The following is an 18185-nucleotide window of genomic DNA, read 5'->3' as shown; positions in this document are numbered from 1 at the left end:
GCCTTTCGCCGCGGTACACCCCGGAACGCGTCGCGTGCCATTGATATCGCGGAGTGTCGTGCAAAGTGCCGGGCGATCGTCGTACGTGGTGATTGAAGTGACGCGTGATTGTCGTTGTCGTTAACCTTAAAATTCTCGCGAGCGAGCGTTTTGGCTAGGCAGGAGGAAAGACGCAAGACGCAAGACGCCTTTTGCTCCGGAGCTCTGGCCAATCAAAAAAGAGCGTTTTGTGATGTGCCGCCACCGATGTGCGACCGCAGGGGGACGAGAGAGGAGGAGCAGGCCAGGGTGGCGTCGGGCGACGGTGGAGCGACTCCTGGGTAAGACTCTTTTGATTTGCTATTTCTTACTTGTGTGAGATTCATCGTTTATTTATTCCTGAGTATATAAAGCGATATTCTGCGATCTTACGTCATTGTAATACAATATATATACATTCGTAATATCTTAAATTATTTTGAGTTGTTACGGTATTATAAGTCAGTGTTTTAGATATTACGTATTTGAAATATGAAATAATAAAAATAAGAAATGCACAAGAGTTTTAAATAATAAAGAAAATTGCGCGATTAATATTCATTATTTTGTATACGCTATTATAATTTGGATATATATTTGCATATTACAGATTAACGTAGCTGAGCAACTTCGCTGCTGCGCATCGGTTCTGTGCTCCGGAGCTTTAACTAACTAAAGAAAAAAGTGAGTGAGTCAGTGAGCGTTTTGTGATGTGCCATGGATGTGCGACCGCAGAATGACGAAAGAGGAGGAGGAGGTCAGGGTGGCATCGGGCGACAGCGGAGCAACCCCTAGGTAAGAAATTTGCGATTTATTTTATTTCGTTTGCTATTTTTTACTTGTGCGAGATTCATCGCTTATTTATTCCCGGGGAAAAAGCGATACTTTACGATTTACGCCATTATAGTACAAAATTCATTCGAGATATCTTATAGTTATTTTGAGCTTTCATGACATTATAATAAGTTAGTGTTTTATAGATATTACGTATTTGAAATAATAGAAATAAGAAATGCACGACAAGAATTTTAAATAATAAAATTAAAAAGTGCGCGATTACCATTTAATATTTATTATTTTGTACGCTATTATAATTTGGATATATTTGCATTTTACAGATTGATGTAGCTGAGCAACTCCGCTGCTGCGCATCGGTTCTGTGAGTCATAAATTTTCTTTAATTTTAAGGCAATGGATGCGTGAAAAAGTTTATTGCATATGCACATGCATAAAATAACAAAAGAAAGGTTCGAACAGAACTGAGAAATTGAAAAGAAAAAGAATGTTATATATAATATAATTGTGATACTTTTTATATATCCATTTCTTTAAAATAAATATGCTACAGGTTAGCAAATATTTATTCGTACAATATGAATTAATAAACAATGATAAATTTTTATAAAAGAAGTTGAGAGAAAAATATAGAAAAACTGTTAGATATAGCAGTTGTTTTGCTCATTTTATTATTTACGATTGATTATCAAAGTTAATTAAATAACTCTTAAAATATATGCACACACTTTTGTGCTAATTGCAATTCACTTGGATGCTAATGGCTGATGCTACCGCAACGGTAGGTAATTTATTTACGTTATTTATACGCGAATAATACGATTTGAAATATCGCGACGCTTATCTTACTCTTATTGTATATGATGAAAAACAGAAAAGAGATAATGCGGGACGGAGAAAAAATTCTTACATCCGCATCGTCAAAATAAGCATCATTTGCCGGAACAGCTAGACGGCAATGTCTCGTGATAGCGGCTGGATGGTTGATAGCAATAAAACGTTATCTGACTTCCACTCCGAGTCACTTAACGTCTGCGGGAACATTTAAAGTTCTTAGAAGCGCAAACCATCCGCGCTATAAAACACTACCTCACCACCTTCGTCGTAGCTACTTATTATAACGACATTATTCTCGCTCCCCCTCATTAGCTATCCTATCAACGACACTTTCTACCATCCTTTCCCCGTTTTAAGTTCGTTCGCAGCCGACGATGCCGCCGGGATAAGTAGGAGACGTACTTTTTTCCGTCTTTTCTCACTTGTCTCTCTCTCTCTCTCTCTCTCTCTCTCTCTCTCTCTCTCTCTCTCTCTCTCTCTCTCTCTTTCTCTCGCCGTTCTATTCTTCGACGCGCCTTTGACTATCGTGACTGAATTAATTTCGGTTCGGTGCGCGTAGTCGATCGTAATCCATTTATCTCAAGAACGAGTGGTAGTAACATCGTAACTCTCCCTATTCTTAGCGATATCAGGAAACAGGACATTATCATTCGTATAGATATCAGATTCCCCCTTTCGCGTAAAGTATCCGGACGGTAATAATATCGTCGAATGTGCGATTAAATGAATAAGATTATTGACGCTTATCGCATAAAAATCGATTCGTGTATCCTGCATGATGTTTACCGTATCCGAGAAGCGCTGGACGTCTGATTATCTTCGTACGAAAGAGTTACATTATGATAATTTGCGTTAGTGTGTCATACGTAGAAAATCAGGAAAAAAATACATGGAAATTCACTTATTATTGTCCGATAAAATAAGAGTAACGATATTAGTGTGAAATATTCAGAATTTAATCACATTGCCACCGACAGAGATCGTTCTGATTAATCGACGCTCCATTTAGTTTAAATAAACTTTTGTTTATCCATTCTCTAAAATTCGCGACGTGTTAAGAACGTTCTTTCGTCCTTATACTAGAGAAAATTGATTTTCTTAGGATTTTCTTGAAACTGTGAATATACGTTAATTTAGATGTGCTTTATGCGTGGTATAAATTTCAGTACCTCTTCCGGTATAAAAAATAAAGATACTGAGCCTCAAAGTTTCAAAAAAAAAATTTAAAATTTAATTTTTTTTAATTTTGGCATTTTTTCCTTATAGAACTCGACGAGAGGAGCAACTTTGGTCCTCTTGGCCAACCTCGTATCTCTTACCGTTTGGCCTGGAAAATCTTTTCATTAGTAAAAGTTGACACTTTGAGGCTCAGTATCTTGATTTTTTATACCGGAAGAGGTACTGAAATTTATACCACGCATAAAGCACACCTAAATTAACGTATATTCACAGTTTCAAGAAAATCCTAAGAAAATCGATTTTCTCTAGTATAAGGACGAGAGAACGTCCTTAACAACACATATCACGCGACTAATTCAATTGTGCATATGTCTGTACTTGTTGTATTGGATCAAAACTACCCGTGTCTAACCATACAACATCATTCTATATATGTTAATTAAAATCAGCGTTTGCTAGTGCATTTGACGCGACGGTCATTCGAAATTTTCCTGGCTGGCTGGTTAATCCATAACATGGTGAGAATTTAATAGCAAAATTCATTACTCATACAAAATCCTAAATCTATTATTTATTGTCATCTGTAAGACAGTTGACGCGAAAAAGATTATACGTTTTGCTAAAACTTCTCTAGATTTTATAAAATTACGCGAAGTTACTGAATTATCTAGTTTCTCTAAGTCGAGAGGCAGGCAGCAAGATGAGTAGGTACTAAACAAAAAGTTGGTATCCATTTTTTATACAAGTCAGTAAATTGCCTCACCCCAAAGTTTAACTACGGCTCTAGTTAAGATGAAAACTTTGAATCGAAAGGGAGGAGCCTCTGACGAAGTGATCGCACATTTCTTGCGGATTAAACTCATTCGCCATATTTCGTCGATGCATATTCACGAATCAATGCATAAAACTTACTTGGAACATAACGGAAAGTTTTTTTGCGAGTATTCTCTTCTCTCGAATGTAACGTGACATTTGCATTTAATCTCGTTGAAAGAAAAATTAATAAGTTATCGAGAATGCGCGACATTTAAACTAATTATTTAAATATTTATATCTTTCTTATATTGCGCATGTACACTGCGCGATTCAATAAATCTTCTCGCCTCCCTGGTCAGAGAAGACTTTTCCAGCTGCATATCCAGCCACTTTCATTCTTCCAACTGAAAGTCTTAAATCCTCTGCGCGACGCAGAAATTTCATCGATATTCTCTAATAAATTCGAATGGGCCGTTCGAGAATCCCAGTCCTAGTTGTAAATATTCAAAGTTTTTATTCCAATCAGATTTTTCTTCCCGCCGTTCGCGCGTCTTTGCCTCTAACACGCATTTCCATTCTAACATCGCCGCACCACGAGAAGAAGGAACAATCGAAGTTTTACTCGAGATGGATTTCCGGACGGAAAAAAAACCTCCTCGATGTTCGAGGAGGTTTGTGTACGGCCTGAAATCGAATCTCGAAATTCTCGATGGGCCGTTGTGGTAAATTTCGGCGGAGCCTCTCTCGAGTAGTCGCCGTGATTTACGCCCCAAGTAAATCATCTCATATTATGAATACCTTTCAAACTACAACGAGCTCTGCACCATTTTAGACGTAAAATCACAACGGATAGAAATAACCCGTGTCGCTTGTGAGACTGAGAAATTTTCTTAGCAACCTTTTTTTTTCACTCTCTGTTCACGCGGTGTCCTCCTCGTCTCCTCACGTTCATTAATCTTTGCCAGCTTCCGGTGTGCCTCACGCGCCGATGTTTCGGTTGAAAAATTACAACTGCACAGTCGTATAAATGCTATAGAGTATAGAAAAAGAAATTACATTCTCGATAATCAATAATCGCGGCTAAGGAGAATGAGCAAGCGTGGCGTAGTCTGCTAAACCCTTAGATCTCAGGTTCGAATCAATCCAGTCCTGGTAGAACCAAAATAAATAAATTGTATCGCTTGTCTGATCTCTCCTCCTCGACGGAATGGCAGGCCGTCAGGAGTATCTCTTGCCTCGAAACCCCCTCTACCTTGCTGTTCGGATTCGGCGTTAAACTATGGGTTCCATCATGTGCTTGTGCGTACAACCTGCGTGCGCACCACAAGCACATTGGGGGAGGCCTAAGTCTGACTCGGACTGTTGCGCCATTGAATTGAAAAAATAGCATTCTATTAATTGAATTGTTAGATGATTTTGCCATGTCATCTAACAATTCAATTAATAGAATGCTATTTTCTTAAAACAAAAACTTATGGTTACGCAGTATAATAATTAATAATAATACCTTACAGTTGCTTGAATAAAGAGAGCATTTACATCGTTTCGCAAACATGGCGCATTCGCATTTACTGAGAAAATAATACGTTTATAAAACACAATTATCTGAGAGAGATAGTTTCACAAATTATAATGTTCATTTATAAAAAGCACAAACCTCATCTCTTTTCATAGTGCCGATTGTACCGACACATATAAGATGTACGGCAGTCGCGTGTGCTATCAACGGTCTGCGAAGGTAGGGGAAATTAAATTAAATTTAAATTAAGTTCAATTAATTAAGCCGCTTCTCCCGTGGGAACTACGCTTCTGTGCTCACTCGTTGTCCCTGAAATTCACCTCCTGCGAAAGGGCTGCCAGTGAGGATAGTGATCCTTGTTTGGCTCCGAATACGGAACTAATCTCTTTTAAATTAGTATTAAATTCTAAACGAGTCCCGAGTCTGTATATGCGGCGTTATTAAATTCCGCTGTGGTGCCACATATGTTGCCGCGAAATTTTCTCGCTTCGAACTAGTCGGCGCGGACCCCGATGTTTTACACCGATCATAAATACGGTGGACTCCTCTATTACGTTCCGGTAGCGTTACGATTTCCGCGATATATGATGTAATCTTTCATCTCCGAAATTGTCTCGACAAGATTTAAAGACCGCTTCGAAACATCTGTGGATTTTTAATGATATGCTATTAATATACGTTGCGCACAGATTCACAGATCTATATTCGCAGATCTGTTCAACATTTTTAAAATATATAACGAATTCGCAAAAAACGAATAATTCTGCGAGTGATGACTCGAATATTTTGAACGCGATGAAACGGTACTGATTTAAATAAGTATGATCAGTATGATGAATTAGATTAAAAACGGAGGTATAAAAGAAATTAATTATTTTTCCGCGCAAGCAACTTGCTTGATACAATGGTGTGAATAATGAATTAAAGTTTGATTTGATTTCGCATCAGTTTCCGGTTTCCGGCCATTATTTTCTTAAACCTATTATCATTCCGCTACAATTTGATTTAGGATTGCATATACGGATCTGTAACCGATGCTGCAAGTGGCAGGTCGCAAGACACTGCGGCACCAAAAGAGATATACGATAACGACGGACAATTCGAGCGAGCTTTCGAAACGCCGTAGGTACCGTGCCAAAGAGCTGAGACTACCTTAGCCCGTTTCAGTAGATACTACGTGCACATACACACGTACATACTCACGTATATATGTACTTTGGTATTTAAGCAACCAATTACGTCGTATACCGAGCGATCGTAACGGAGGATCGTAATATGGAAGCGGCGACCGGTGTCGGTGCTACCTTATAAATTTCACAGAATTGGCTGCGCCGCGCCGAAGAGTCACGAGGCACGCATAGCCAGCAATAATGACACCGGGTGCGGTATTAAAATTTTCCAAAAATAAGGGGCGCCGCTACTATACATTACGCGGCGCGAATTTGCCCCATATGCACTTTTGCGCACTAACTACCAATAGTGCGACTGCAATATTTGCATTTCCGTAAAACGGACGATTTTAAGTCTGAAAAATGTAGATAAAATAAGCAATCAAGTATATAATTATAATAAAATTGCTGCGTGTTATATATCATTTAATTAATATATAATCTATAAAAAACATGTCGCCACACACTGACTATATGAGAAAATTTCTTAGTGACAAGAAAAGATATTCTCTGCATATGAAAATTTTTCTTCAAATTTTAATTTATAATTTTTTATTTTCTTATATACTTCGATATTACCTTCTCTTCTATTACTTATCTTCTCAACATTGATAATAAGTTTAAAAAAATGATACATATACGTAATATCAGTTACAAAATATTTCGCGATAAAACAATATTATTTGTAGGTTTGGTTATTTATACGTGCAATTTTTTACTTGTGGGATTTCTTGGTTCTTTATCCATCAGAAGCACGTTCTAATGTGCTTAAAAGTTTCTTTTTACTTTAAAACAAGCGTAATTATACCTTTGGAGTTTCTTTCTTGAAATAGTTGCAAACGATGTTCTTCTCTCGCACTAATAGAACGCATCTACGTGCATCGCGACTCGAAACTTGCAAAATATCTTTAAAAGTTGTGGCTGTGCATTCGGTCGAGGTCACGTTTCTGGCTGGAAGCTGGCCCCACGGAGAGAGACTGAAAAATGAATCTTCTCCACAGTGAGGCGAGATAGGTGCCGAGACGGTCATACATTTCGAAAGGATCTTCCAGAGTTCGACTTTTTTTTTTGGTAGGCGGGACTATTGCATGCCGACACGTAGAGCTGCTGCCTCTTCATATTTCATGACGATGAATTAGAAGCAGGCGTCGATGCCAACTTGGTAAAGTTATTTGTTCAATAATGGAACCAAACTACATTCAATCCATTAAATATTGTATACATATATGTATGTATATCTAAAAACTTGTTTTTGTGAATTATTAGCTTCATGCTTTATTGTCTTGTTTTTGTTTTTATTTTTTACTTTATTGCATGTTATTTAATTAAAATAACATAATGAAGATAGACAAAACGATTTAGTCATCTAAATTGAGCGACAGAGCTTATTTCGAGTAAATATTTATTGCACCAAGATAATGACGAAATTCTAACTTTAATAATCCATCCTTTGTACTTTTGGCGCAAGCTCTCTCTTTCTTTTGTACGTCATCCCAAATATAGTCTTACACAGCCCTCGGATTCTTTGTATTCCGACTACCTAAGTAAATAAATCACCGTACCGTCTCAATATGTTCAGCATCAAGCAGCGATTCAGCTAAATGAATAGAAGATGGGCACACGTTGGTTATTACGTTGAAGGGTAATTTGTAAACACTCGATAGCAGAATAAAATAATTATTCGGTCATTGACATAATAATAATTTATGATTCAATATAATCACAAACGTCTCTATGTTAATAAGTTAATAATTTATATAGATATAAGAAACATTATAAATATAAAAAGCGCAATATTAATCTTCTATAAGAGAAAATAATATATGCACTAAAAGAAATTTATTATTTGCAAGAAAATAGATTTCTTGGAATTTAATTTCCTCAATTCAAAGAAGTAGGTATTGGGTTTAAGAAAACATTTTTCTGAGTTTAAAATATTTTCTTGAATCTCTACCTAATACTTAATACTTCTTTAAATTAAGGAAACTAAATTCGAAGAAATGTATCTTCTTGCAAATAATAAATTTTTTTTCAGTGTATATATATATATAGAAAAAAATTTATATTAAATATAAAAAATAAAAAGCAATGTGTGTTAATAGTATATGTTCAGTATTATACATAGAGCTATTGTCTTTGACGAAACGATTAGCCTATCGCATACCTACAGCGAGAGCCTACAGGGAAAGACGTGCTGTGCAGAAAGGGGTCGCGGCTTGAAGTACGGGATAAATACAGGCGATGTTAATAAAGTCTTATCGGCGCGAGGCCATGCGTGTCGACTTAAACCCATGGACACACTAATCCGCTATGCTAATGTCAGTCAGGCGGGAAAATAGTCGAGTAAGGTAATGCAGTCTTCCATGGCACGCGTATCTGCATAGAGAACGACGTATACGTCGGATCGTTCTCTATGCAGATACGCGTGCCATGGAAGACTGCATGCATTAATATGTACTTGACTACGTATTAGGACAGTAGGATTCTGGTTAAGATGGCTTCGAGAGAGCCACGCGCGTACTCAAGCTTCTATGACGCGGGAAATAATCGCGTACAAAAGTAACTGCAGCTTTCACCAGAAATGGTTAACAAGAATTAAGATTTTTCCAAGCACCATCGTATCTTATCCCCGCGGTGGTTTTCCGAAATATCGCCTATTTTTGATGGCAAATACTCGTGTACCATGAAGGAACAGACCATATACAGGAAGAAATGAGAATGAGAGAGGAAAAAAAACTAGCGAACTCAGCGTTGCAGATTCGGGATATCATATTTACGACGCGGACACGACGTAATCCGGAACATTGTATAATGCGTATAGCAAATCAGAAAGGAGAAAAATATTCGATGGCAGATAGTCTTGCGAATAAAATCCGAGCTGACGTAACGCAGAAGCATTACGTAGTACAGCGTAACGTATCTCATCTCATCACTTGTGTGTATGTCTGTCTGTATTTCATGCATTCCTTTTATAAATCTTTTTCTCCTGAGATCTCACGAGTAACTCGGATATTTGATTCTCCTCTCCTATCCTCCTTGTCTTTTCGACAATTATTTACAATAATAATAAAGATGTTACAAGATATTGTATATAGAATATTGGCAATTGTTATTTATTATGTCGCGGTAATAGAATTACGCAAAATTTTAAATATCCGTAATCTACAGAATGAAATTATATAAAATTATAGCGGTACCTTTCAGTACAATATATTAACGCCGATTAATCAGTTATGCAGCATGTTGGAAAAATATAATTCATAAGATTTTAATACATATAAAAAATAAATTAATAACAAATTTTTACTCTTTTATAAAATTTATAAATTTCTTGCATAACTTGCAAAATTTTGCTATTTTCATTTAATCCATCTACTCTGGAAAAAATATAACCCACTTTGGGATATATTTTTGGGGAAAATATAACCCACGATTTCAGATAATCAAATTATTTGGATATCGTATATCCCTAATTAACATTTTGGTTAGTGTCCCTTAAGTGAAAATTATTTTTGCGTAACTGAATATCGACAGAATTGATAGATATTGACAGATAATTGAGAGAATTGACTAGTATAACTTAAAAATCTTTGAAATAGATAAAATAGCTTAATTACGATTTTTAGTTACGCGTAATCGTGGGCCCCGGCCAAAGTGGATTATTTTTGTCTTTATTTTTCCCAGAGTAGATTACTAATTATTACAAATTATCGAGAATTTGCATGCATTCCTATTTATCAAAAACTAACTGTAAATTAATCAATATATATAAGAGAGAAACTATTTGTTCATTCGCATTATATTTATTCAAATCCAATGCGAACGCATCGAATCTTTTATGTCTGTGCTCCTGAGCTAGTTACTGCATTATTATGAGACATTATTTTTAATATTTACTTAATCTTTTTTTGCAAGTATGACTTCCTATAGTAATCTAAGAACATATAAAACATGAATGCTACTTGAGACATGTAAATGTAAGCTAATGGTTTCCGCGTTGGTTCGCAAGACGGTAGAAGCGCTTGAAAGGTATGGACCGTCATAATAGCAAACTGAATCTGAAACAAATAATATCATGTTGAAATTCAACATAAGAAATGAAGAAAAGACACACATGTTTACAACAATCATCTCGCGCGGATCTTTTTACAGCTGTAATAATTTAAAGTTTGCAAATGCGAAATACCTACTCATAAATGGGAATGAAGTCTAAAGGTACCTAAAGCGTTTCATTAGGGAATTATTCCGAAGAAAATGTAAATAAGTATTCGCGACGCGAGCAATGTAAAAGTAGTAAGGACACACAGTGTTCATATAGTGCACGCTTGACAGGCTCAATATACCACATGCAAAAAAGCACACACCATTTTGCTTTTCCTTGTCCAACCTCTGATCGGAATTCTAGAACGCAAAAGCTCCGCGCGAAATTAAACAACCACGTAACCCGATAAATCGTTCCGTCGATATCGCTGGAAATAAAAATTCTCTGGTAACGGATTATTTAATTAAAAACGGTACTGCGAGCTTTCGTCCACCCGTCTCCCTGCCCCTCGCTGTTACGCTCAAATGCAAACCGAATTGAGATTCGACGAGAACACACGTGATTCTGCAAGCAGCGCTTACGGAGTTTTTCAATCCCTCGTGAAAAGCCAGTTATCGAGTTATAGGTGCGCTGTAACCACAATGAAGTCCGCGTATATGAACATATCACGCGAAACGCGCTATTTCATATGTCCGCATGAATCTGATGTAGGCACGCTATATATGCTTCTCAAAACTATCACAAATCGAATGTGGAAACCTTATTATCTTGAAATTGCGATGGCTAAAAATTTATTGGAACTTATTTGTACAACACCATATCGTGTAGCGAATATAAACAGACGTAAAATATAAGTACGTACCAGTTGCAAACGAGTCACATATTTCTTCCACGGAGTTATTATCTTCTGCGTTTTGGGTCCTAAACAAGCACAGAGATAATACATGTACATAACTACATGTACTGCGCAATTGGGCAACATTACAAAGGTCCACATGCCACCTGTACATTAGATAAAATATGAAAGTAGATTGTCATATACAATAATTAGAATTAAATCAATATGATAGATATACACACATATTTCAGTACTCGATATCGTTTTCGAAATGAATTCCATAAATTGCAAAAGTTTCTTCTAAAATTATTATAATTACTGCTGTCTAGTGCATACCAGGTGCATATTTACAGGTGATCCACGCCAAAACGAGAGTCGCTGTATGATGATATACGTGAAGGAAAGAAATTTGATTATATTTCTTTCTGAGAATAAAAATGATAGTATCTGCAAGCTCGGCAATTTTCAGAATTAAAATCCACCACATCCATCGAGCCATCTTTAAATAATAGAATTTCATATATCTCTCGAGTGTTTCTGTATTAAATACTCTTATATCGATCGAGTTTTAATTTCATTTATGTTAAATTACAAATTTTTGCAATAATTAGTCAAAAGTTTTAACGTAGGTTTTAATGAGCAATAAAATACATAACTTAATTTTATCATAGATTTTAATTACAATTACTTACGCTAAGCGACATAGAATCGTCTGAGATCACAAAGGGCTCACATCCCATAGAAAGATGCGTTGTATAACCAGATGTGAGTATCTAAGAAACAGATAAAATTATAGTTTAGATTAAAAAATGTAAATAGAGAAATATGAATAGCGAAATTGAAACATCCATAATTAAAAAATTTCATCTCGCGTATATTAAATTATTTATTTATTTCTCATGTATACTCACACCATAGAATAAAACAGCGCTTGCAGTTGCAATAGAAATATTATAACATATCATAGTTTTGACGAGCGCGTGAGGTTTTTTGTCTTTCATGTAAAGTGGTCCGAAATAAAGCACAAAAAACAAATAAGCGAGTGAAATCAATACTATACTAAACGGATTTGACATTAAGGGCCAGTCAGAAACTCTGGGATCTGCAAATTGATAAAAAAGTTTTAATTTTGTACAATAAAACATTCGTAATAATATATTTAAGCTTGCGAAAAAGATTGTAGCAACACAACTCGTATATAGAAAAATATAAAAACTTACATAATTGCTAAAGAAAAGGATTAAAGATTATATCATTTAATGGAGATTTTTTTCGATATACTTAATTAAATAAGTACTTTTCTCCGTGTAAATATAATATTATACGCTATCAATTAATATATGTATTTATTTTTATATACACGTATTATATAATATTTCATATTCAATATCATTTTTTTCATAAGCTTTTTTATGACATTCGTTCTCGATCTAATTTATTCGTCTAACTTACCCGAAATTTCATCGACAAGGTAATGATAAATATCCATAACTCCCACATCCTGAAGAATAAAGACAGTTAAAGGAAAGTAAAGCGATTATATTGTTTCACGTTAGCAATAGAGTAAATAAATTCAAGGAAAATTTGATGATCGATAAACATGTAGAAGTTATATAGGGATGTATGAGATACACATTACATTATAGATATGAAGTTACAGACGGATATCGCATGTGATAGAGGGAATAAAGTTATAAGCGAAACTCCCGTAATCATTGAACTTCTGTCACGCAGTTGATTGCTAACATCGACTGTACTGTATAGTGTCGGGTCAGCATTTTACCGAAATATCTATGCCGGATAGATTTGATTTTAAATAAATGAAAAAAATATTTCGAATACAGAGACATGACATGACAATTTATTAGCAAACAGATTTAAAGGTCAAAAAATGATTTTTTGCGCTTGTTAATTATAGTATAAATTTAATCCGATCTTTTATATTTATATATATAAAAGCCACCGCGTCGCTTGTATAATCCTCTAAAAACTAATTGCTGTTAACGCCTTGAAATAAATCTATTGATTATTTCATTTAATATTGCGATGGTTATATAGCAATAATGTAATTTGTGTGATCGATAACGTTTCTAGATACACCAAAAAAAAATTTATTATTTGCAAGAAAATAGATTTCTTTGAATTTAGTTTTTTTTAATTTAAAATTGGGTAAATTTAAGAAAACATTTTTCTGAGTTTAAAATTAAAAAAACTAAATTTAAAAAAATTATTTTCTTGCAGATAATTTTTTTGCAGTGTACATATATTTTTTATATTATCAAGTAATGTTTTAAATACATTTTTATATTATTGCATTATAACATGCATATTATTATATTATAAACGCCTTTTGTTTATATTAAGATCTAAAATCATGGAATATAATATATGCGCAATGATGGGATCACAAAATCATTAAGCTTTCGGAGGTCAAAACTTTACTAAAGGTGCGTGTCCACCTGCGAGTAAGAACTCTCGAGAGCAAAAAGAGAGAAAGAGAAAGAGACTCTCGAGAGTATTTCTCTCTCTCTCTTTCTGTTTGCTCTCGAGAGTTCTTACTCTCAGGTGGAGACGCACCATAATAACGTAAATGAATGGAATGGTATAGAGATGTGTTAAAAATTAAGTATTGAAGTATACAATTAAGACACACACCTTTGAAGAAAGATTTGGCAAATTCTTCCCACATTGTGTCTTTAATTTGTGCATGTCTATCGACATTTAGGAAACTAACACTTGTGTAACTAATGTATTGATGTTAACAACCCGTCGTGTCAGTACCCTACTGCGCTTTACGTTCATCTGCAGGCCAAGAACCCCTAGCGTCGGCTTAGAACGCAGGGTTGTAATTGACGAACAAAATGCCCCCGTGAAGAATTTATTGCCAAACACCGCCAAAATACGCGTTAAATAAGAAAGAATAATATAATGAAATTATTCAATAAAAGTCATGTATTTTTCTCTTACATAATGTTAATATATCAAATTTTACAATTTATATCTTTCAATACATTAATAATTTCTTCGGTATTTTTATTTTACATGAAGATATTTTTGCGTGGGCATTATTTGCGAATCAAGAAGAAGTTCATGGATTATTAACCCCTTTTTTATCTGATTTAATGTATATTTAGTATTTTATTATGTAATAATTCTCATTTTAATAATATTTTCTATATTACATTTATCAAATTATCATATTGGCGTAAATATTCTGAGAGGCGGTTTAAATATATTAGATTGATCAATAATGATATAATATCGAAAATTTATATTTATATAATGTTTCACGTGCAAAAGTGTGAATGCGAGTATACAGCCATGGTGGCGAATTATATTCCAGTATAGATGTACGGCTTCTTCTCTTAGTCGTTTAAATGTGGATTAGCCGACTTCGTACTTGTCTTGATATAATACGATTCGAGTTGAGAAGATAGTCACGAATTTTGACCTTCTCTTAGTATTAGAAATTTACTGCTCGACCTCCCTTAATCAGATCATCCAACTACTGCGTTTCGCATAATTGAACCGTTGATTTCCGTGTCCGGAATTCGTTATTTCTTCTTCCTTTCCTCTCTCTATAGAAATTGAAATGCAATACTTATATATATTTTTATATTTTTATACTTTTATATTTTTGCAAAGAATTTGTTTCCGATGAGAAGAAAGGATGACACTATTATTAAATTCATATAGAATTTATATACACACACATCTAGAAGATTTATGTATGTAGGCAATATATGTATATTATGATGATTTATTTTATAATATTAAGGAAACATAAAATATGTCGAAAATAATTACTAAACGATATAAAAAGTTTAAAAAAATATTTATAATGCACTGGAACCAGAATTTCAGAATATTGAATGTCTATAAAACATTTACATTAAACCTCGCCTAAATATTTTCTAAACTCTTGAAATATATAAATGCTTCCGTTCGTCTGTTTTTAAAATTTTTAATGCTAAATGAAGAAAAATTATATTTCTCATGTAATGATTGACAAATAATCATTAGACTACTTTTCTTTTAGTTATATCCTTCTTTTTTTACTTTGGTATTAGTTAAACAAAAGAAATGAGAACAATTAAATAATGTGGATACCTACATGATTTAAAAAGAATGTATATAAACATTTTAATCTCTCGATTTTAGTATATTGTAAGAAAATATAATTTGAGACTTTTCATCGATGCCATCTATCTATTTCAAGAGTAACATTATTAAAAGCTTACTGATAAAATATTTACTATCAATCGCTATTAAAAGAATATTTAGTTATAACATATATAATTATTTGTGAACAAATGCTGTGAATAAATAGCAATTAATTTTGTTATAGAGTATCATATATTTATCTTTAAATTCTTGAAAATATGATATTACCCACTGACGATAGAACCTTATTGTTAGAAAAAGGCACGTACAATTTAAAATTTATTTGTGCACTGGGTGAGACTGGACACAGTCGACTGAGGGTCGAAAGACACTCGAACAATGATTGGCAGATTGATGGTATAAACTCTTTATTTCGTAATAACTGAGATGTATTACATACATACGATGGGCGCTCGTTGTCGTCAGACTGACTGATGGTAAAACTGTACGATTTATTACATCCAACCGTATGACCTCACATATTTGTCACGGACTCATGTGTTTGAACCAATTAAGTCCCTAATGCCCGTATAAGGAAAAGATTTAGCTTGTTGACTACTAACAATAAGACAGGTGAATCTTGCATATGCATGTGAGATACCGAGGGTATCTCATACAGAGGGTTCTTAATTAACGATAAGAGATAATAGCGAGGATAATAGTTAATGTGCACTCTGCATCACTCTTCTTTACCGACAGAAGTTTATATAGGGCTTATAGAAAATATGTTGTAACAACTTATTTTCTTATATTTATAATATCTTCAAGAACATATATATATATATATATATATATATATATATATATATAATCAAACAATTTATTATACATAATATATATGTATATAACATTCTTCTTTCACTTTATATCAATTATGATAATGCAATCTTTCACATGTTTATATTTAAACAAAAAATAACATATAGCATATTTTAATTATTAAATTATAAATTTTTTCATCTTATAAAAAGATTAGAAATTTGTACCCACAATTGCAATTGAGATATAGATTAATATATCCTAAATGTAAATAATATTCAATATCAATAATAGTTCAAAGTTTAGAAATTTGCATCTGAAATACTATTAACCCTTCAAGAAGCTCTGGATCTTCCTTCAAGATCTTGAAGAGTTAATAAGTGAATACATTGTGTGAACATTTTATAATAGGGATGGATAATATATGCATAAGTATACTGGTAAACACTTGAAGCATATCATGTAAGCTTTTAACTTGTAGACAGTATAGCTTAGGGATTAGCTTAAGTCATAAAGTACAAGATGCACGTATGAAGGGAGAATAGGGGAAAAAAATGCTTAGGGAGGCTACTTTCATAGATATTTGCATAAGTGCGGCTGCATCTAAAATTTGATAAAGGGAATAAAAGGAGCACTTTTTTGAAACATGTCACTTTATCTTGTGAATGTGTGTGTGTGTGCGTGGTTAAAGATATATTAAAAATGCACAAAAACATCAAATATCTTGTTCGATGATTTTAATTATCGTTATTTTTAATGATATATATTAAATGATAAAAGGAAATATGTCTTACGATTAGAGTCTTAGAGAAGCATGAATTTTTTTAAAATATATGGAACTACTTTTTTTCTACGAGTTTATTTATAAATTTATAAAAATAAATTACATATTACTGCCACGTGTACACACCTAGTGAGCATATACAGAGCAATTCTCTTACCTGTTAGGAACAAAATGAAGTTACATTTTAATATTCTTATATTAAGTTTCTTTTGTCACAGTTTTTATCAAACATCTCTCATCCCTTGTAAATCTCTCATGGTGATAAGAATTAACTTAATATGAGCGTTAGTCCTTGCAATCGCGCTTCGTAAATTCGCGATTTGTTGCTCAAGTAACTTAATTCGTATATTAATAACGACTAAGGCTTCGCCCAAAGTGAATTCAATGTAGTGCCCCAAACCAACATCCAATAAGATCTTAGAAGCATCTGGAACGTGTGCTTGAATAAAGAAGTTATTTCCGATATCGACTTTGGTCTTGAATCCGGTTTTTTCGACATTTGTATTTTGAAACGTTGTTATCATCGATTTCAGTTGCAGAAATTCGGCGACGTCAGCATTCCTAGCGTCTAGTTTTTCGGCCAATTTCGCAAGGTCGGCTTTCAGTACGTCGTTTACGAAGGTCTCAAATTGTAAGACCTTTCGCTGAATTTGCGGATCCATGTAGGCCCTCGCACTACAAAACAAAAGAACGAAATTAGTTGAAGTATAGAACGGCTTGTTTGTGTAGAAAGATTTAATATGATGCTTGAGAAAATATGCTTAAATATTCATGCAGTAATAACACGCGGTTGTCTAAGGTGAGGGAAGAGGAGAGAAGTACCTAAATATATTGAACAATCGAATGTCGAATATAACAGGTTATGTTACATACAACAACTTCACACGTGTATATCGTTTGCACTTGTATGATGATGATAATGTCACTCACATTATCGGATTTAGATTAAAGTGTGCCAAAGCCAAAGAAAATCGAATTATAAATCTGGTAAATAGAATTACATTTTTACGTTCTACTTCGATCGTGTATCGTGTGTCGTGTGTGGCTGGTGTGGCATTATTTTGACCAATTTTGACAACATTTTGACTCAGCGCCCCTAGCGGATCTAGTAGCAAGCAACAAGTTCAACAGAGATGAAGCAACAGCTGCTAAAGAAGGTCCCGACACCAGTCTAGTTTATCGATTTTTTAAGAGTTAAAAGAAAGATATTTATTAAAAAATTATGCAATTCTTGTTTTATATGAAGTATATGCATTTTATTTTATTTTTATTTACATATATCAATAATTTACCAATATACTAACGATATATATAAGTACATTAAC

General features: G+C 33.9%; 2 protein-coding genes across 4 annotated transcripts; both read right to left on the bottom strand.

Annotated features, from left to right (window-relative positions):
* Positions 1 to 9585: 9585 nt before the first annotated feature.
* LOC143901514 (very long chain fatty acid elongase AAEL008004) lies at positions 9586 to 14014 on the bottom strand. The gene is made up of 7 exons (XM_077413883.1): positions 13809 to 14014; positions 12606 to 12654; positions 12065 to 12255; positions 11846 to 11926; positions 11490 to 11652; positions 11178 to 11317; positions 9586 to 10331 (listed from the first exon to the last, which is right to left on the bottom strand). The coding sequence occupies exons 1-7, from the start codon at positions 13872 to 13874 to the stop codon at positions 10167 to 10169; spliced, it is 855 nt and encodes a 284-aa protein (XP_077270009.1). The 5' UTR covers positions 13875 to 14014; the 3' UTR covers positions 9586 to 10166.
* Positions 14015 to 16916: 2902 nt separating this feature from the next.
* On the bottom strand, positions 16917 to 17943 carry Uxt (Uxt prefoldin-like subunit). Of its 3 annotated transcripts, none has more exons than XM_077413843.1 (2): positions 17862 to 17943; positions 16917 to 17535 (listed from the first exon to the last, which is right to left on the bottom strand). In XM_077413843.1, exon 2 carries the CDS (start codon positions 17520 to 17522, stop codon positions 17085 to 17087), a length of 438 nt encoding a protein of 145 aa, XP_077269969.1. In that variant the 5' UTR covers positions 17523 to 17535; positions 17862 to 17943; the 3' UTR covers positions 16917 to 17084. The 3 variants fall into 3 exon arrangements, with proteins under 3 accessions (XP_077269969.1, XP_077269968.1, XP_077269967.1); XM_077413842.1 differs by having other exon boundaries at positions 17791 to 17937; XM_077413841.1 differs by having other exon boundaries at positions 17683 to 17934.
* Between the last annotated feature and the right edge of the window lie 242 nt (positions 17944 to 18185).

This window comes from Temnothorax americanus, unplaced genomic scaffold (genome assembly GCF_048541705.1).
Source record: "Temnothorax americanus isolate GAGA-0224 unplaced genomic scaffold, ASM4854170v1 Scaffold34, whole genome shotgun sequence".
In the NCBI taxonomy this organism is placed as follows: Eukaryota; Metazoa; Arthropoda; class Insecta; order Hymenoptera; family Formicidae; genus Temnothorax; species Temnothorax americanus.
Note: the sequence above shows the minus strand (reverse complement) of the source record. Positions and strands in the feature narration are given on the sequence as shown.